General features: G+C 45.1%; 1 protein-coding gene across 1 annotated transcript; it reads right to left on the bottom strand.

Annotated features, from left to right (window-relative positions):
* Positions 1-1,377: 1,377 nt before the first annotated feature.
* On the bottom strand, positions 1,378-3,800 carry LOC144119605 (complement C1q tumor necrosis factor-related protein 4-like). Its single transcript, XM_077652181.1, has 2 exons — positions 3,607-3,800; positions 1,378-1,789 (listed from the first exon to the last, which is right to left on the bottom strand). The coding sequence occupies exons 1-2, from the start codon at positions 3,798-3,800 to the stop codon at positions 1,378-1,380; spliced, it is 606 nt and encodes a 201-aa protein (XP_077508307.1).
* Positions 3,801-21,064: the final 17,264 nt, after the last annotated feature.

The following is a 21,064-nucleotide window of genomic DNA, read 5'->3' as shown; positions in this document are numbered from 1 at the left end:
CCGGGCCTACAGAGAGGGTTGAAGGCGTTGGCCGGGAGAGAGGATTGTGCATGCTGGAAATAACAGCAACTAGTGGTGCTATACTGTCTGACGCGTCTCCTCGAAGGAAACGTAGACGCCGACACACGTGCAGTTCCTGTGCTTGCCTGTTGTGCATTGTTTTTTGGAGAGCCATCCAAGGCCACGAAGTGGCAGCGTGCTTTGAAAGTAGCCGCGATGGGAAGCTCATTTTTCGCCTTCTGCTGTTGCGAGAACCACTCACGGACATTATTTCGCTCCAAAGAGCACCTGCTTGTAATCTCAGCCACCAGGACTAACGCAGTGCAATTTTCACTAGTTCCCAAGCAAGTGGATTTCCTCCTTGGCGCCGAGTATGGCTCATATAGCCCTCCTGGGCCTTCAACCCTTCGGACGTCAAATAAAACATTTCGGCGCACTATATAGGAGCACTGGAATGCCGTTAGTGCTACTACATGCCCGCAACAGTAAAACTGGGTGTCTGGGAATTTTTGACAAATCCCGCGCTTTTTTCTTGAGGAAGCCAGATGGAAACATCCAACGCACACAAAGATAGTCTCAGAAGCGCCTGGACACAATTGCCAGCTCAGAATGCAGCGCTGACTCCCTCCCGTTTCAGGTGAATCGTACGGCGCTGGTAAACAAGGCGGTCGCTGCACGTGTAACCGTGTCATTTATAGCTACACGTACACTTGCGTATTGCTGCAGAATGAAAAGGTTGTAAGATTTAATGATAGCAGCACACGCTCTGGCACAATTAAGCTTAATAACCATGTACGAGTGCTGCTAAAGGATTTCTTTCTTATGTAGTAATTCCGCCTGACGGCAAACTTCCGTCTGGCGTAATTATTTATTCACTCATTCTAACGTCATTTTTGCTCAATATTGGCAGCTGCAGCTCGCAACGCTTACGTCAATTTGACACTCAGACCAACGCCTGAAGTTGAGTGAAAGGAACGTGAACAAATTCAAAGCAGTCTTGCTCTGATTAACGTCTCCGTGGGCACATGCTTATTTGCATACAACAAAATTTATTTACAGGAAACAGCAGTAATTTTCCTTTCGGCAAATAAATAGTACAGGGGTGAAAAAATAGTACATGAGTAATGATTCAGACAGCGGCACAGTTGAGAAGTACGTGAGTAATACCCTGTAGCAGTAATTTTCCTTTCGGCAAATGAATGCTACAGGATGAATAAATAGTACATGAGTAATGACTCAGACAGCTGTACAGTCGAGAAATACGTGAGCAATACCCTGTGCCAGGCTTATTACACAAAGTGACACGCATGTTGCATGTAGCAGCTGTGAAACATGGTGCTAATGCAAGGGGGACTGAGGTGGTGCCTCGAAGGACACCTACGGTGAGGGTGTACCACTTTCTGTGGCGTTCCGGGGCACTTCATGACGAAGAATTTCTCCGAAGATGTTGTCGGTCGGGTCCGCCGGCGGGAGTAGTCCTTCGTTAGCGTTGAAGGCCGGGGGATTGCGGCCCATCAGCGCATCCTCGCTGACAAGGAAACCGGAGAACGAAGTGAACGCCCTACGGGAAGACTGAGACTCGTGGAACTTCCCGTCTTCCAGGTACAAGTAGACGAGGTCGTTCTGTGCCAGGTAAAGCACTGCCCCGCTCGAAGCCCAGCTGAAGCCGTTGTCGCTCGCAAAGGCCGTCACCACGGGCACGCGGTTTCGGCGCAGAGACATGCGGCAGGAATCCCGGCGGGATGCCATGAAGGTGAAGGAGAAGTAGTAGAGGCCAGGCAGCTGGCAACTGCGGAATAGGCGAACAGAAGGACGGGACATATTAGCATTTGGTTAGTGACCCCCTCTTCCATCGTTGACACCGCCTTCTATCTTGTCATACGTGTCTATATTACGTGGCATACGTGTCATACGCTATTCTGGTCTGGTATTACAGCAGATGAACAATAAACGCATCATCACCGCGTTAGCTTAATCTCAAGTTTAACGCGAGGTTATACTGAGTCATTTCTATGTATTAATTGTTATAAGTCCTATGTTCCTAGGTGTTGCCATTTTGAGGTCGTCTACGGGCCGAGTGAAAGTACTAGTAGCGTTTGAACAGAATTGAATGGAAGAGAAATCAAGAATAATCAGTGTAGGTAAAATGAACGACACCGCTTAAATTGTGAATCAATTTCAATACATTCTGAAGCTTGTTATCGACACTACAGACGAGGAAAGCTAATCTCAGCAACGCCCTTGGCGGCACGAGAGAGTCAGAGAACATTTTTTGTCGAGATAGAAGTGGCGCCATGAGTTGGGAAATCGTCGCTGAAAGTTATGTGATAAAGTATCTTAGGAAGTTAACAAAACCGGACAGTTACACTGCGTGAGGTTATTGACGATAATCCTTGGTTAGATTTCTGAGTAGCGGTGCTATCTGTTCAGTCGCAATTAGAGTTTATGAAACGTTCACCGTTATTTGGAACCATTTTTGGTTCGTTTTAGCTAGGACGCTTGCCTCTGGATGCCAAAGTGCCGACCCGTATCTTATTTCGAGCTATGATGGTCGTCTACGTCTAAAGACCGACTCACATGAAACTATTTTCGGACGAAGAAACGACGAACGCTCTACGGCGGCCTTCGCTAAATGCAGTCATGTCGAGGGGCGTTACACTGAAAATCACACTCAGACATTTAGTACAGCGTAGACAAACGTAGACGCGACTATAACTGCACAACTAGTGGCGCCATCTATTTGTTATTAAGTGAGCTGTTTTCATCTCTAAACCGACGTCTCTCGTTAGGGCTTGCAGCTGTCGAATCGTCAGAGGGGAAAAAAAAACGATAAAACAACTTTACTGCCGATCCATTTCGTTTCAGGAAGCCCAATACGAAAAGAAACTACTTTGAGCCATTCACAGCGAGTGGCCTTCCCGAAAAAAAAAAAGAAACAGTGAAACAACGAATTCACCGTGAAGCGGAAGCCTCGCTTCAGAGCGCATCGCCACGTTAGCAACGCCCTTTTATCGTCATACGTGGTGCAGTCTGGCGAAGCTACGCTGTTGTGCCGCCACACCTGCGCTTACCGCGCAAAGTTCGTCCCGTGTGGGTCTGCCTTAAAGCAACAGTGAAATTCAAAGCTCGAACTCTTGTTTAAGTTCAACACAAAACTAGCGTACTTCAGCTTGCGGCTCGCCGTTGAAACTAGCTGAGAAAGACGTAGGTTGATTGCTGTTTTCAACCTTTTCACTGTACTACATACCACAGTCCGGCTTCTGTGCAAAGCACGAAAAAAAAAAGAACCTCCGAACTGTTTCATTCCCTTTCATGTCACTAAGGAATGGTTTGAAAACGTGCCTGTGCTTGCTTCTTCCTGATTTAACACCGAAATGCCTTCAACGGCTCCATTGCAGCATTTATGGATAGATTTTTGTCAGGAAAATACTGTGCAGCAATTTTTGCCCGCAGTGGGTGCTTTAGTGGAGGAAAGGGTGGGCACATCCTGCACACACCCTGCCTCTTCTTTCTCTCGCCTTGCACATAAAGCGGAGTCATCAGCTACTTTAAAAACGACGGTGGCAAGCACTGCACCAGCTCAAAGAAGCGTGCTGCCCCACTGACCGGAAGGCACCGAGGTCCTTGGTGAGGTCCGCTTGCACATTGGTGAGCACCTGGTCGAAGCGGACGTATTTGCCGTCTGCTTCTCCCTGAGTCATGGTGAAGCCTACTGAGGCGCTGGCTCCATTCACCACGAAGGGAACGACGAGCAGGAAAGAGAGCAGCCAGCAGGCCGAGGAACCGCAGAACGCAGACATCTCAATTGTATACCTGCGAAAAAGAAACATCTTAATGTTTAGAATTCAGGCAGTTTACACCGTTTTTTTTGTGCAGATGTGCAGTACTTGTGCACAAAAATTCAAGCCATGTTTATTTTGGAATGAAGGATCGCATTCGGGAATCGTACGGGACCCGGAAATGTTGAGAAATTTATTGACAGAAACGTGTCGCGCGATGTATCAAAATTCTTGCACCTGTTACAAAACCTACACTTTGACACTGCAGCAACGCTGCACATCGACACCTGCCATTTGCGCCGGATCGCCCCCCTTCTCTCATTCTCATCGTCCTTCCTTTTTACAGGAGTGGTTATCTCTACCTTCCTCGTCTTCTGTTGTAATTGTTTTAAACACCCACCTTTGTCACATTTCCCAAAGCTAGGATTACCTTCAGGGCCACTCCTTCCTGACGCCCACATATATGCCTTCCCTTTACGAGAGACTTATAGTTAGGGTGAGGAAATGAAAACAAAAATGGCTCCTCCTCCTCCGCCAGCGGGGACAGCAGTTCGAGGTCAGCCAGTTCGATCACGCACAGCTATGGCCGCCACTGAAGCGAATGCTCAACCTGATCTTCAAAAATATCTGTTCCAGACGTGATTTGTATGAAGAAAGAAAATTAGGTTTCTTAGCTCAACTTTACCACACCAACTAGAGGAACACAGTAACACCATGACCATATGAAGACACGCATACTCAGGCTTCAAAGCTCACGACAAAGCGAAAATAAAATAAACCGTCTCAAAGTTTCATGGCGCACACTTGTATTGCATAAACTCTTACTTGTCCTAGTCTCATAGAGTATCCTCACTCCACAGCATAAATCTTCTTTGTGGTTTCGGACAGGGATGCTGAATTCGTACATGGGCTAGGATATGTGCGCGCAGTCACATTCGCTCTGAGATCATGTAGCGTTTAATGGGAGAGAGAGGCTGCGGGAGCTTTTTTGAGAGAAAGGCGATAGCCGATAAGTATCGCAGGTTGGCTTTCCTGACAAGGGGAAGCAACTTCCTATGCACCGCTGTGAATTAGCGCTGCATTGCACTGAGCTCTTACGTTTTACGCAACGTGGAAACCTGCACACACGCTTGTTCAGACTGTTCTTGATGATTCTTTGCCAGAACTCCAGATATACGTTGAAGTCTTGGAGCATAGGACCTCTTTAACGTGCTCTCCACAGCAGTCCTCACAGACTTTCAAAGAATGTGATGCTTTTATACTTGATTATGAAACAGTAGAAGTCTTCAGACACTCCTGGAGTGCAGCAATAATGCCGAATTACGCAGGTGGTGTTAATATTTGGGTTTAACGACACGAAGAAACATATTGACTATGACGGGTGTCTTAGTGGAGGGCTGGTGATTAATTCTGACAACCTTAATTTTAAGATGCGATGTATTGGCGCAGCACACGGGCGCTTTTGCAATTAGACTCCATCGAAATGCGGCCGCCGCGTATTCTGTGGGGATTAGATCAACCAGCATCTCTTACAGATTTCTCAATTATCGTTCACGCTCTAGTCAAGGGAATGATCAACAGAATACTCAGGGTGGGCCTAGTTATTTCATCGTGATATTGGTGCTACACCATTTCAACCAACTCTTTTTTAGTGCGATATGTAAAATAGAAAATTTAACAACAATGCACAAAACGAGCTAAAACGTACTGCAAGCTAATGGAGGCAAATCGGCAAACCTTCGTTAATACGCGACGCTATAGAGACCAACTGAACACGAAATACCTCAAAATTTTAGTGGTAATTATGGCCTCAAGACATAGAAAGCAGATTATCATAAAATAATAAAAAACTGAACCTTGATTTTGAATGTGCAATCACTAGGCATTATTTACAAGAAGCGCACTACTAACCAAAATCTAACTAAAAATCGTTCTGTCGGAAACTTTCAGTAATTCCCAAAAAGAGAAACATCACTGACCTTTTTGTGGAGACCGTGACTTGAACGTAGCTTGGTTTTTTCGAACCAATGGGTCAGACACGAAGCGAAGGCACCCTGTTGCACTCACGTCGTACGCTTGCTGCCTTTAAATACAAAAATGTTGAGGAACTGGACGAACAAAATCTTGAGCATCTATCCCTATCGGCGAGCAATACGAAGCTACGCGATAAAGTGAAGCCTGATATTACTGATACTTCCTCTGAGTCATCCTCATTTTAGATGAAGGAGAAGAATAACTGAAATATCTCTCTACAGCTTTTAGGCCGCTGATAAACGTCGTGAATATATCACTATATGAAAATGATATGAAACTGCGCGATAAGTTGAAGTCTGATATTAGTGACACTGCCTCTGAGTCGCCCTCAATTCACACGAATAGATAACTGAGATATCTCTCTCTCTTCCCCGCTTTTAGGCCACTGATAAACGCTGTGAATCTATCCCAGTATTAGAACGATATGACGCTACGCGATAAAGTGAAGTCTGATATTACTGACACTGCCTCTGAGTCGTCCTCATTTTAGACTAAGTAGAAGAATATCTGGGATATCTTTCTTAACACCTTTTTAGGCCACTGATAAATGCTGTGACTCTATCCCTATCAGAGAACGATATCAAGCTACGCGATAAAGTCTGAAATTACTGACACTGCCTTTCAGTCGCCCTCCTTTCAGACGAAGTAGAAGAATAACTGAGATATATCTCTTAACCCCGTGTAGGCCACTGATAAACGCGGTCAGAGTTAATGTTATCTGATGAGAAGCGGGGCTAGCATAGCATGTCAGAACATATTGGCATTATAACCCAACTTATATTTAGAGGAAATCTCTTAACGCGTTCGACTCACATGAGGAATTTCGAATCCCTAGTCCAGATAAAGGCTAGGCTGCGGGTGCTGCGGATCAGTTTTTTTTTATTGAGCGTCGTTTCATAAGATTGGCTTCGTTTTGAGGTCTCTCGATAACTGAACCAGTTTGGTAGTGTTGCAAGAGATCCTCGCAACACCACGTACAAGAAAAATAAATTTCGCTATAAAACAAAATACATGGTCGTGGATTCAATGCGTAAATCGGCGAAAAATGTACACGAGGAAGGCCCAAAGAAATGCCAAGGCAGAAGCTTCACACGAGGGAAGCCAACAGCCACCAAAAGCACGGTAATGATAGGGGAATTTTCCTTTTGAATTTGTTGTGTCTATAAATGAGAAATTAGTATTATAACAATTTTTATGCCTGAGAGATAACTGATGAGAAAGCAGAAGAAAAAAAAACAACCCCATGCCAGAAGTGCGATCCGAACCCACGACCTCCGCATGTCGCATGTGGTGCGCTATCAACTGAGCACTCAGCTGTGGCGGCGTCTGTTGTCCAATCTTCTACTTCGGGAGTATTTATGTTGGGTAGAAGCCGCCCACAAGAAATATGGCGAATTGGACGCTTTGGTATGCATTTGAGGGGACGGCAGCACAAAAAAGACAGGCACGGAGAGGACACGGCAAGGACGCCACTGAACATCCAAATTTTATTGCAAAGGTTTCCACGCATATACACATTCTGTTCGAGCCGTGGTCCTCGTCAACGCATGCGCAAATACGACAAAGAGAGGACCTATGTGCGCATGCGCTGCGATGACCACGGCTCGAACAGAGCGTATATATATGCGTGAAAAGATTCACAATAAAATATGTTGGAAGTTCGGCGCCGTCCTTTCGTCTCGTTCCTGTTTTTTTTTGTGCTGCCGTGTCTTCAAACTGTCCTTGTCAGTATTTAACAGCGCCACCTTCGTATATAGCGGCGGAGATGGAACATAATGAAATACGGCGGGTGCCATGTGGAACGTGATCGAACGGTGAGAGCGGCAGCTGTGCGAGAATCCTCTTAATGCTACCTGTGGAATCCAGACTGCCAGAATTGAGGCCCTCATTAAGAGGGGATGGGGGCGTGAATCGACGACAAAAACATTACAATAAATTTTTTATTACCAAAAAATGGCACACTATGTAATGTGCAAAGCAATGCAGCGGCGAGTGCGAAGGAGGGCTCTAATCCTTTTAAGCATCACGCCAAACTGCGCGTCTCCTGCTATTTAAAGATGGCAGAGGTGAGCGTTGGGTTCGCGTGTTGCCTACCTTCTCTTTATTTTCGCGTACATGTATTACGTGATGAGAAATATCGCTAATGTGTGAAATAAATTCAGTTTCAGACGTTTGATCAGTTGTAAGGGGAAAATTTGCCTGTAGATGGTACTATTGTAAGGCATTGAAGGCTGGTCGTTGTCTAACATAACACAGCAAACGGGCGCCTTGCGTTTCGCCCCCATCAAAACGCTGCTGCAGCTGCCGGAATGTAACACGTGTCGTCGGGCTCAAAAGTCGAGTGCCTAATCACTGTGGTACCATGAGCGCGGACTTTCTGCAGCTGGACATTTGTATTCAGAAAAAAAAGCTATATTTATTTCCTCACGGCTTTTTTAGGTTCTCTTCAAATCTCTTAGAATAAACTTTGAATTTATTAAGTGTACCTCAATATGTAATTCCTATAAATTCAGTAAGAATATTATTTCTTGTACGTTGGCTGCAACGCCTGGACTTATCTGTAAGTTACAGACTTTCCATTAGTTTTAAGAGCGCGAATGAAGAACATTGCCTTGAAGAAAATAATTTCTCCGTGAAGTTCAGAGCAGGTTTCGTTTGTACCCAGTCCCCGCGATGATCCGTGCAATATTTTTGCATATATAAGGTATAACGGTTGAAAACGGTGGGATACGCCGGCTACAATTATATTGTGAATTTTTAAAGCGAAATTTATTGCCCCAGGGCATTAATGATGGGTGAAGGTGTGATGAATGATGTAGTAGAGATTAAATGAATGGAAAAGGTTAGCTGATTTGATGAAGTCCGGTAGAGAACGATGGTACGGCCCCTGCGTCCAGGCAATGTATGAAGCAGGGTTGCTCGGAGAAAGACCTGCTGCCATCAGGTGCCGGATCCTTGTAGGCTTGAGAGCTGGGCGGTCGCAGAGTAAGTAGTGAATGTCGGCCTCAATGTCCTCGTGTTTACGCATCGGACACCCTGGCCGAGGAAACAATTCTCGGTACTGATTACTTTTGCTTGAAGGAAATAGAAATATAGGCAATGAATTCCATAAATTAGCAGCACATTTTACGTTCTCTAATTATTCCTGTTGCGGTATTTGCAATAAAACTCTTAAAGTTGACGAAGGAGGTGCGTCAGATTAACAGGAAGCTCAATCACATGTATGTATTGTTGTGTGCACACTAACGCATTATGTATTTCCGTTCCATGCACAACGTTACTGCACACAGTTTTTTGTGTGCAGTTTCCTTATCCTAAAGAATAGTAAAGACCCGTGTTTAGCCAAGTTGATTTAGCCCTGAGTACCACAGGCTGCCTCGTGTGCCGTGCGGAGAAGGGTAGAACAATAATATTTGTCGAAGTGGCTTTCCGAAATAAACCCCCAGGGCACCGGGAAAACTCCGCCAGAAAACAAAAGTCATCGGCAATCTTCATGAGAGAGGAAAGAAACCCCGAAAGCAGAGAACGTTGAGCTACCGGGGGCACGATGAGATCAAAAGAGCGAAGCCCGCCAAGTAGGCGTTGTTCCAAAAAGCCGGAACGCGCGAGGTGAGCGCCTTCGTCTGGCCAAAGGAGCACGACTGGGCGTCTGGTGTCGGTTAGAGTGATTCAAGGCTTCCATATCAGCGGCGCTACCGCTGTTGCGGCCGCCAGGAATATGTATTTTTGTTTTGGCCACAAACGAGTGCAGCCTTGTTCGCGTGGCATTGACCCTATCCTCACTCTTGGCTTCTTCGATGACAAAGGGCCGGAAATTGGTCGCATCTGATATATAGAGAAAAAAAATAAGGAAAGAACATAATCTGAAAATGGTCAGCGACGTTCGATGCACGCAGATTCAACGCTGAAACCAGGACAGCAAGGTTTGAGGCGTGCTTCATTTGTTTATTTTATTATTGACAGCTACAGAATAAACGCGGAAACAGTTGACGCCGTGAACGAAATGGCAGGGCTTGGCGCTTGCTGTGCATCAAAGGTTTTGCTGTACATTTTTTTTATCTCGCCTTGAGTACGCCCTCTGCCACGTAACATCTTTGGATTTGCGTGGCAGTTAAACCTCGTAGTCGAGCGATGTTCAGTTGATCTTTAGAGCATAGGAATCTATGTTTGCGGTCTGTTACACCCATATTTAGACATTCTTGTTCTTGCCCGAAAAAAAATGCATGTCTTTACCGGGAGAAATGCATGCAGGCGACAGGCTCTTGAATTCCCCTTTCACACGTGGAGAACCGTTCTGGACTCAATCGCATTTTCACCGCCGCTGTGACGTTACAAAATAGGCACGAATTCGCGCATCATACAACTTCCCCATGCAGTAAAAACTTGCAACTCATTTCCTGTACTGGCAAATTGATTGGGACTCCTTTTGTTAACAGCGTCGCCGGATATGAGGGCTGCGCTCTGCACAGACGCACAAAATAAGCGGCCTTGTGATTACGAGAGCAAGTGATGCCGAGCAGGATGGCTTGTATGCCCCCTGCATCCCCCTTTCCTGCCTGAAAGCTCCACTGCTATACCACGCGACACACAGCCTGTCTACGTCCTCTCCATTACCACACAAGCTCTTTATAATTACCTCGCGGGAGGTCAAAACAAGAGTAATTTTTTTTCGCTCGATGAACACATTATGCGGAAGATGTGCCACCATGTTGCCATGCCATACAGAAGTGGCAAAAAAAAAGAAAAAAAGAGAGGACAAGCCCTGCACCGCTGTAACCGTGCGAGAAAAGTTTTTATTGGAAAAGCGACAAGGGGAGGCCGCGAGCGCGATGGTTCCTGGTTGATGCGTTTACCAATACTGGCACGCGCTTAACGAGTTGCGACAAATTATGCGTTCGATGGTGACACTCATTTTCCGGGACCCTGTTACTCCCGACCGTAGTTAGCTCGCTGTGCGCTCAACACAGTGGGTGACATCGACGTACTGCATGCAGTGGTCGATAATTTGTCGATTTTCAATAGCGATTTTTTTTCTTCTCGTTGGTACACGTTCAGGCTGTTTTTCTTACGCAAGTAGTACGTACATTGTCGCTCAGTATGAAAGGGAGCCCGGGAGAGCGTGTTCGTAGCGCTTCGGGAAGCGGTAAAAAGAGAGCAGATAAAAAAAGGCGGCAAAAGTGCCTCTGCAGTAAGCCCGGCCGGCTGCTCTTACAGCCCATGCTTCTGGGGCTATCCATGCTCCCCAGCTCTCGGCGGCAGGCCTTCGTAAAGCGTGATGGCTAAGCGGCCGTGTGTTTCCTTTAATACTGAGCGAGCCTGTACAGCCTTTTTTCAAAAATGTGCCGGCCATCAGGTTTGCTCCTGTGCCATTCAGTGTGGCTCGTTTTGCATCGTCAGCATTCGCAGTCTCTCGAATGTAAGGGAAGCTCTCCTCCTAACATCGTCAAAGGTTAGCATGTGCAGTTTTCCTCGAGATCAGCAACTAGCGCCATCTGTTGGCTGCCAGTAGCGAGCACCGCGTAACTAAAAGGGAATATTTTGATTTTAGGGCGCTAGCACTGAGACCACCCCTCACCAATTTCTCCACTGTCTGTCTGGTGACGCGGATTGCATGGGAAGAGCAACCTGGGACGCAAAAGCCCCCACCGGTGGCAGCACCTGCCATCGCAGGGCCATCGGTTAACCGCTAGCTGCACCACTGCGCCAGGAGTGGTATGAGCACTTCCAGCGATTTATTAATGTAAAACAGAGTGTGACCAGTTCCGCATACCTGAGCATTAACCCATTAGCGCAATCGCGCCCTACCCTTAAGGCGGTGCTTAAGTGCCCCCTCCAGTTTTTACTGCGGCAGCACTAAGCCCCCCCCCCCACCCCCCCCCCCCCAATTCACCGATTTCTCCTATCTTTGTCTAAAGACTGTTTTACCTTGAAAAACCGTGCCTCGAACCAAAATTGAAACCAGAGTGAGAGCGCACCTAATTCCTTGGCCTAACCACGGTAAACCTCCTGTCATTTTTTGATTGAGAGAAAAGGAAGGAGTGCGGCTAGATGATGATGCGCGAAAGTGTTGACACTGGTGACTTAATCTTCCTACGCGCTGTGTGTTCTGACTTTTAAAATTCTTCCTGCTCTCGCACCAATTAGTGTTGACTACCATAGGTAATCAACAGGAGTAAACGTAACATTCTAAATTCTCGCGGTAAAATTTGGTTTTCAGCGCCATGCAACGCATGGTGGCACTCGAGCGAACTAGAAGCATTTGTCCAGATTTTTTGCGCTTGGCTTCCAGAGGTGCTGATGGCCCATTATATAGCTTAGAAGCGGGGCCCCTGAAACCATGAGAGTTAAAGTGTAGCACAGCGTTTTCCAGGTTAAGAAAGCCACTAATGATTTATTTTGGAAAGAAATGAGCCCGTTTCCAACAAATGTGCATTACCGTTTAAAAGCCCGATGCAGCAATCACTACAGAGGCCTCTTCAACAATGTCCGAAAACTGGATTTTGGAGGCTTCCAGATGGCCCTGAGCCCCGAAAAACAAGTAAACGGGTAGTGGTTTGTATATATATATATATATATATATATATATATATATATATATATATATATATATATATATATATATATATATATATATATATATATATATATATATATATATATATATATATATATATATATATATATATCATTGAGGAAGAGGGTATAATAGCATTATAGCGACATAAATCTAGTGCAAACAGCATTTGAAAAACGACTGCGAAGTTCGATTTTTTTTCTCGGTGAAACCAGGAATTCGTGTGACGAAAAAAAGTTGGACCACAACCCTTATTAGTCGGCTTAGCAATCATCATCAGGTTTGCGAATTAAGGAAACGTGCTTTTGTGGAAGAAACTGCAGTTTGTTTCCTAGAAATAGATGAGACGACTGGAACAGTTTTGCAGTTTTGTAACGATGAAACGGTGGCCCTGAGCCCCGAATACTTCCTCCAAACCTTCCTACAACGCTAGCAATAATTTCTGAGCCCTTGATACTTCCTACAAGGAAGTATCAAGAAGTCGACTGTTGAACAACACACTGTACAAACATGAAAAAAGCGAACGCCGACAAACTTCTTTACGATAATCTCGGTACTCGTGGACACCAAGGAAGTGATGAAAGGGTGAACGATAAAAGACAACAAAAGCATAAAACTGAAAGTAATTAGAATCACTAGATGGGTTATTGATTATCAGATAAGCTTTATTTCGTTACAACTCCATTGCTTTCCCTTCATATCTTGGCGTAAGGCTCTTCGTTGACAACAGACTAAAGTTTGAGAAGGACGGGCAAGATCTCAGGATTAAGCTAGGAAATTTCCTTGCCTAAAAAGGTAGCAATGAAAATGTGCTGCTGGTTCTAATGGAAAGGGGGGGAAAACCACGGAAATGAACTGCTAAGCTGGGCTTTGTACCCATAAGTGTTGAAAGACACTGGCTGATTGCAATGCGTTATGCTTGTTATAAATTCGCAACGTGACTCCGCAGCCAGCTTCCAATTTTCCTTTGTATATTTACGTAGAACAGTGCTCTTGTGCTCTTGTACTTGTGCTCTTGTACCTGCGGTTATGCCGGAACAATTGTTAATTTACGTTTTTTTTTTGAAGCTGCGGCAATTTCTTTCTTCGTCATTGTGTGTATTTCTATCCTAAGAAAGAAAACAACTTTTTCATCTCTGAATTTAAAAAATCTGAGAGCAAGAGACAATTCGGTTGCCGGCGATGTTAAGACAGAAGGCGTCACTCGACTGTGTGATTCTCAAAGACGCTAGCGCAAACAAAACAGAGAAAAAGAAGTAACTGCTCCGTTAAAGTTGGCTGCAACGTTGTTGCCACCTTTTCTACTGACTAATAATAATAATAATAATAATAATTGGTTTTGGGGGAAAGGAAATGGCGCAGTATCTGTCTCATATATCGTTGGACACCTGAACCGCGCCGTAAGGGAAGGGATAAAGGAGGGAGTGAAAGAAGAAAGGAAGAAGAGGTGCCGTAGTGGAGGGCTCCGGAATAATTTCGACCACCTGGGGATCTTTAACATGCACTGACATCGCACAGCACACGGGCGTCTTAGCGTTTTTCCTCCATAAAAACGCAGCCGCCGCGATCGGGTTCGAACCCGGGAACTCCGGATCAGTAGTCGAGCGCCCTAACTACTGAGCCACCGCGGCGGGGTTTATACTGACGGACTGAATGGCTTTTTATTTTTGAAAATTTCTTAACGCGAAGCTAAACGGCTCTTCCAATTTTTGTTTAATCGATGCATTCGATTATTCGAGTTGCATGCGTACGAATGTACCATATACGGCAGCTACTTATCTATTATGTAGATTTAATCTGCGCGCCTCATTCCCGCTTCAGGGGCTTAACGAACCCTTTTCTGCGGAAGGTATGAGACTGTGGCCTCTTTCCTCCGCTCCGTCCTTCGCACAAAACTCGTCACACGGCTTGTGCTCTGACGTAAGCCGAGAGGTAACTAAAAAAGGGAAAGATTTTGTTCTACATCGCTTCTCTCACCCCATAGTAAGTTCGGAGTCATGAATGTTTTATAGAGTTAGTTTGGCGTGCCTAGAGGATAGCCTAACCAAAACGAATACCCCAAAAGAGCCACCAGAAAAAAAGGATGACATTTTCATCTTGTTTTCATTTACTGTGCCAGGAATGACCAAAACGTGCTCACAGAGAGTGCCATTTTGTGCCAGTCTCCTAGCTGCATTAGCTCCAGGGCGCATTAGCTTATTGGGCGCGTGTGTGGCATTAGTGAGCCTCTTAAGAAGACATTTCAGTCCCTGTGTAGAGAAACAGGAAGATGGGCACAAAGTAAACACAAAAAGGAACAACAGGCCTTCTTCTGCCTTCATCAAAGAGAGAAAAAAGATAAGATCGGAGAGGAACGCAAAGGTGAAGCTCACAACAAAGATGGGGGAAAGAAATGAAGAAAACGAGTGTAGTTTGGTGTATAGGATTAAGCAAAGGCAGAATCATTGAAGTGTGCATAACTAAGAGCTTCCTTGCTACGGATTAGTATCCTTACAGCAGATAACGACCCTCAGCCGCCTTTGCGTCATGAGACCAGAAAAAGAGTTTCTTCGGTACGGTAACCTGCCCTAGCAACAGTGCTGTTATCGTCACAACAGGAACGCTCCTTGGCGTATCGATTTTTCTTTTATTCTTTGCCTGTTACTAGCCTCCCCTCTCCGCTCCCTTGTTTGCCTTTCTTACGCCATTTCCACAGCCTATATCGCGATCCTATTTCTTTGTTGCCACAGATGTGGCTCACGGAGCGTGGTCCACAACATCGCTCTCTGGGTAACTCGAGTAAATACGGCGCCGGGTAGAACCCGCCCAACACTGCCTGCGGAGTGTACGTTTGTTGTAGTTGTTCTCTGTGCATGGTAGAGCAGTGGTGACGCTGTGGACCGCAACATAAGCAGTCTGAGTACTTCTAACATGTTACGCCACTCAGTCATAAAACTGTTGTCGGCTTGGTTTTCTGAGTCAAAGCAACTCAGGGTCAAAGCAACGTGTCAAAGCCACTCAGGGTATGAGAGACAGCGTAGTGGAGCGCTTCGAATAATTTCAGCCACCTCGGATTTTTTAATGTGCACTTCGCACAGCACACGGGCCTCAAGCATTTCGTCTCCATTGAAACACAAACGCCGCGGCCGGGATCGAGCCCGCGTCTTTCGGGTCAGCTGCCGAGATCACTGAGCCACCTCGGCGGCCTGTTGAATACTTAGTTTAGTCACTTCAAAAGTGCTCGGCGTTCTCAATGAGGACAGCCAGTAACATAGAAAACTATACAAAGGGAAACGTATTTAAATAGGCAAATATTTTAATTTTTTTTTGCGTCGACGTTGTAGCCAAGTACGACCTACTAAAATGAGTAGTGCAGTGGCAATTATACTCAGGTGGCCGGGAATATATAAAGAAAGATTAACCAGTTGGCATATCTCGGTACAGAACAGTTAGCAATAAGAGATAAGAGCGCAGCCAGACGCTTACAGCCTTCTAATTTGTTCCGCCACTGATGTGGCCACAGTTGTTAGACCTTAGGTCGCGGCAACGAACACTTCTTTGTCCATATCTCGCCACCAACGTTTTAGGTTCATTCACCACGATGCAGGTGTCGTCCTTGCGTTCGGACCCTCCAATAATTAGAATTCTGGCTAATCAGCGTGGCGCGCTCTGATGACGTCACGCCTGACGTCACTTATACTGAGCAATCAGCGTGGCACGTTGTCACGGTATCAATTTGTTCCAACACCAAAGATAAAGATACTGCATGAAGGGGAAACATGACCTTAACAGCGTCCGTATAAAAAAAGATTTTTTTTTTTGCTGCCATTCTTGCGGGTTCTGGGGTTCTTTAACGTGCACTGACATCGCACAGTAGTATAATAGTTGAAAAGTGTTTGAGCTGCTTCAATAAATTCATGGCCCATCCCTTATCGTGAGTATGGGCCATTTGTGATGAGGACAAGAACAACAACAACGACAACAGTAGCGAAGGGCTCCGTATTAATTTCGGTAACCTTGGGTTCTGTAACCAGCACTGAAATTCCAGTACCGTGATAGCAGTTCCTGCTTTATGGCGCCATCAAAATGAAGCTGCTGTGTACGGCACGAAATCGATTGAATGGCGCTCAGCAGCTGAGCGCCATAAAATCTAAGAACTATAGACTATGGCGAAGCACCTAGTTTCCTAGTGATTGGTATGCCTCGTTTTACCACAAGCAAATGACGGATCACATGAAAACGTGAAGTGAAGAAATATATCGATTTTTTTTTTGTACTCAGAGATGGCGGTTGCTTACTGTGGCGCAGGTTTAGTGGATGGCCAGGCATTCTAACATATTTTAAAACACTTAGCTCCTCCTAAAATTGAACTCGCCGCGTTCTCCGCTGCTGTCGGGAGCAGACAAAATGATGTGTGCAAAGCCTCGTCTCACTTGCTGCAGTGCTGGCAGCCCTTCCGTATTTCTTCATTAGGCTTAAGTACGGATATAAAATACCAGATGGTTTCGAGCCAAGCAGGAAACTTTGTCTTTTCTGCAAACCGTACAAAAAAGGAAGCCGGTGCGGCATAGTCGTCGATCTCCCTATTACAAGTATCTCAAGCTTAATCGCACCTCGTTTTATATGCTGACACTATGGCTTACTTTTGCACTTAAAAATCTCGCGAAAGCTTACTAAGGCCAACGAAAGCTTTATAAACGGCACTAGAGAGGGTTAATTTCGGCGTGTCATCACTCGCTGAATTCCTTCTGTCAGATTATGGCAGATTCATTAGGAAAACTCATTGACTGAACCTGCTCCTGACCCGATATGTCACTGTCCGCACACAGCAGCTATAGGCCTACGCCGTCCTCGGCAATCGACCGAAGACCAGATTCCACCACAGCAAGTGAGCTCTGTGCTAGACCTTCATTATAACAGCTCGGGAAATAGGTCCGAAGTTTCTGTAAATAGACTATCGACGTCTGGAGGGCTGAATTCTTTATTACCAAACGGGGCGCCTTTCCGGCCAAAGCCCTGCTTCTCCAATAGGAATGCCGAGGCTTAGGTTTCCATGCCTATGTAGCCCGGATTTCAGGTCGCCAAGTTTAGAAAGTCCCCAAACCCTTCCCCCCCCCCCCCCCCCTTCCCTCGGACAGAGCCATTGGCCATTGATCTCGGCAAATTCTTAGCTAAGGTGTCGCAATGCGTCAATACAACGAACCGACGTGAACTCATTTCGCTTTCTTCGTCGGGCCATTCCAGGTTTGGGTCAGTACAAAAGAGCCGTATTTTTTTACGTCGCATAACCTGTGCGGCCCCTAGGTAAAAGAGATAAGTAAACCCATTAAGCGAAAGAAGGTGTGAACACAATAAGATGTACCTTGATGGCGAAATTAAACAAAAGGATATTGATTTTGCTGGTTGCTTCCATCAAATGCAAACGCAATTATTACCGTAGCTACTTTTTACCGTGCTCTCTGGGTAAGGCATATGGAATACGATTACAGCGCAAACTCGATATGTTTGCGGAGCGCAGCAAACACACTGAAATATGGAAAGTGCAGAAGAGCGCTAATGAAGTCGGGTTTTAACAAAGCACTTTGCATCGTTTCACGGTTCCTTTCTCGTGTGGAAGTGCCTGGTCTTGCAGTCGCTGCATATGAACCAAGCAGGGGTTATCAGGTTATCACCAGCAGAGAAGCCTTGAATGCAATATCAGTTTTGCCGCCGGTGAAATTCTTCGCGCCAGTTTATAGTTACTGGTCACCAGTTCGTGAACACTGGAAAGAAGCGGCAATGCGATGCGATTTTCTTTGGCTCCAGAGTGTGTGTGACCTTGTGCGGCCGGCCAAGTTATCATAAAGTTGGCTCTAACTTAACTTTTTTTGAAGCAAGAGTCACAACTATGAAGCGAGCGAAATGGGATGACCAGCGAGAACTTATGTCCCTGTTTTGCCCTCTGCGCTGCTCACAGCCAGGTTGAAGAGAAATCTCAGCCCCCAAAAAGAGAAAATAAAAAAAAACAAGGCTGTTTGTTTGGTCAGCGAGGACAAAAGGTTTCGATGAAGAGTTCCACGCACTGTCTTTTATTTCACATGGAGATATCGGACTCTTCCGAGCATTCACTTTATCTCTTTATATTTCCGGCAGGCACATTTCTTTTTTTTCTTCTTTTGTTCAAGTACTCCGGCTGTGGAGGCGCCTGGTCTCAGCAGTAAATGCGATTTCCATTTGAAAACCCCGAGAACCGCGCCGTGGAGAACGCATGTGTGAATGCCTTTGCAATCTCGTTTCCTCTGCATTTCTCTATCGACGCCTTCCTGCTTTCTCCACCCTTTTCAGGGCGCAAGTGGTGTTGGTTTCTAAGCCACTGCCTGCGGCTAGTTTCGGTATTTCATCTTACATTTTTTGTTTTCTTTCCCAACTAAGTTCTGCACTTTATATACATAGCTTTCTTTGGCGTGCCTTACTTTGTTTTCCTTTTTTGATGTCATGACAGCATCGACTGAGAACTTTCCAAGATATCATTGATACTCGCGGCCTTCAAGCTTCCTCAAAAAATTTATTATTTTTTTTTCTGCCGATCTCAAGCTTTCGTATAGTGTTCATATTTTATTCGCCCGGGGATCCAGGGTCTGAAAGAAAGTTTGCTGGCTGCTTTCTTGTGGTCTTACGACAAGTTTGTTTGCGGCCTCTGCAGTCTCTGAACATTTTAGTGTCTTTTGGAAATATGGCGCTAAGAACTCGTTTCTAGCCGGGATTCTCAACCAGGATTCCAAAGGTCGAGTGCTTTGCGACCGAGGCTCGGTCACCTTTAAAACGAGGAACTAATAAATGCTAGAATGGGTGCAGCACTCTTCCACGACCTTTCGTTTTTAAAGGTCGCCAGTCTTGAGGCCCTGGTTGTAATACAATAACATAGATATGTTCGCTGTTATTTCAATCAAATGAGTTATGTTGAACTTATTAAAAGGGCGCAAACTGAGTGCTGAGTAGAAAGCTAAGGGCAGCTCGAGGACGTGCCGGGCTTTTAAATTAAATAATCAAATCGGCAGGTTAAAGACTTGTAAGAATGCTATTAAACAAAAAAGCCCTTGACTGGATTACGAAAGTAAGCAGAGACGCAAGGAACGCTATACCCAAAACCTTAACTGCAAAGAAACATGCCTCGAAAGTCTTCGCTTCCGGTTGCAAAAAAGAAGAAAAAAAATCTTTCCGAACAGTATACAATTCAGCCAAACAAGCTCTCTGTTAAAAACAATCCTCCTTGAAAACACAGCAGTAAAAAAAATAGCACCAACAAAACATACAAACTTGTCACTTGTAGATGCTTGAGATACATTCCTCACAAGAGAAGGCTTTAAGGAATTTTAAGGGCTGGTAAGTCTCATTATGCTAAAGGTAAAAGAGGTGAAACTCCGCCGTGCGTTCGTCTAAAGGTCGGATATAAGTGCGTCTAATGAAGCACCGAACGAGCAAAAAAGTTCTCGTTTTGTGCAAACCTTATCACGTGCCAAGTTAGGCACTGCCCTTAAGTTCTCTTCGTGAAATGAACCTTACCACAGAGGGCATCTGCTTCCACTATAAGCGCGAATTGTCCAGTTGCTTGCACTGATAAGAAATGGCGCTGCAATATGCAGCTTGCTCAATAATTTATCTATGACAACAATTATATACATTAATTAATTAACATTCTGGCGCTACTGGAATCACATCATTCGCAAAAGAGATAGCCTGGCCGTAACCGGAAATTTCTAGGGTTGCAGCAATATTGGCTATACTTGTGTAGCTTCCTATGCCCTAACGCTGTTGAGTAAAGCGACAGCACCTCTGGTCAGAGGCGTCTTATCGTTTGCACACTAATGCACTCCTTCGTCGTGGGTGCGATGTAATGTTCGAAGGGGATAATGGCAATGCCACCTTTAATATTTATCGCCTTCATACACACCAGATATGCTAGCAAATGTCTAAAGGCTCCAAAGAAAAACATGGAGAGCACTGTGAGCTTATAAAAAAAAAATCACAGAGGTTTCTTCAAATTTTTTCTGCAACTGACAAGGGATAAGTAAGTACGGCGGACGAATTTCCAGAAGTAGCATTTGTTCCAGCTTCGAACATAATGTCCCCAAAAACGTTGATTTGCGCAATGAGCTGTGCACATACCTTTAGTGTAAAGAAAAGTAGATACAGAAAGGTGAATTTTTTTTTCAGGTCCCTTTTTATCTAGACCGCAGGCAAAAATAATACCTGGAATAGGACAAGCTCTAGGGCTAGTTAGTATTGCATGACTTTTTTTCAGCACGTAGCAATACGAGGACGAAACCCGGATAAGCGCAATCACGCATGAGCGCTGAATTTCAATATTTTTTCAGAGTCGCCCTACCACACCATCAATAGCCGCAAAAAATACTCACCATGGGTGCAGAAGATGTTGAAACACGGTAAAAATTACTAGCATGAGAAAAAAATAGAACAAATATTGCAGACACCAAGCCATGCCCAAGAATCTTTATCAAACAGAAAGAAGAACTCGATGAATGGTGGTTATCAAGGTAGCGTAAGCGTGTACAAAAGGACGAACAGCAAACACAGTTACAAAGTTTAACAAGGCTTTAACAAGCTTTTAATGCAATAGCGTTTAGGCGGTCTTCATACAGTTGCTGGTTTCTCTGTAACAAAATTACGCGATTAGCCGAGAGGCACGTGACCTTGTGAC

Source organism: Amblyomma americanum, chromosome 2, assembly GCF_052857255.1.
Source record: "Amblyomma americanum isolate KBUSLIRL-KWMA chromosome 2, ASM5285725v1, whole genome shotgun sequence".
In the NCBI taxonomy this organism is placed as follows: Eukaryota; Metazoa; Arthropoda; class Arachnida; order Ixodida; family Ixodidae; genus Amblyomma; species Amblyomma americanum.
This window is presented reverse-complemented; position numbering and strand designations above follow the sequence as displayed.

What these genes read in the sequence shown, in the direction of transcription:
- LOC144119605 (XM_077652181.1), bottom strand. Translation starts at nt 3,800, where the DNA reads ATGTCTGCGTTCTGCGGTTCCTCGGCCTGCTGGCTGCTCTCTTTCCTG. An exon ending in AAGGACCTCGGTGCCTTCCG is followed by an intron (nt 1,790 to 3,606) that starts GTCAGTGGGGCA and finishes CCTATTCCGCAG; the next exon opens with TTGCCAGCTGCCTGGCCTCT.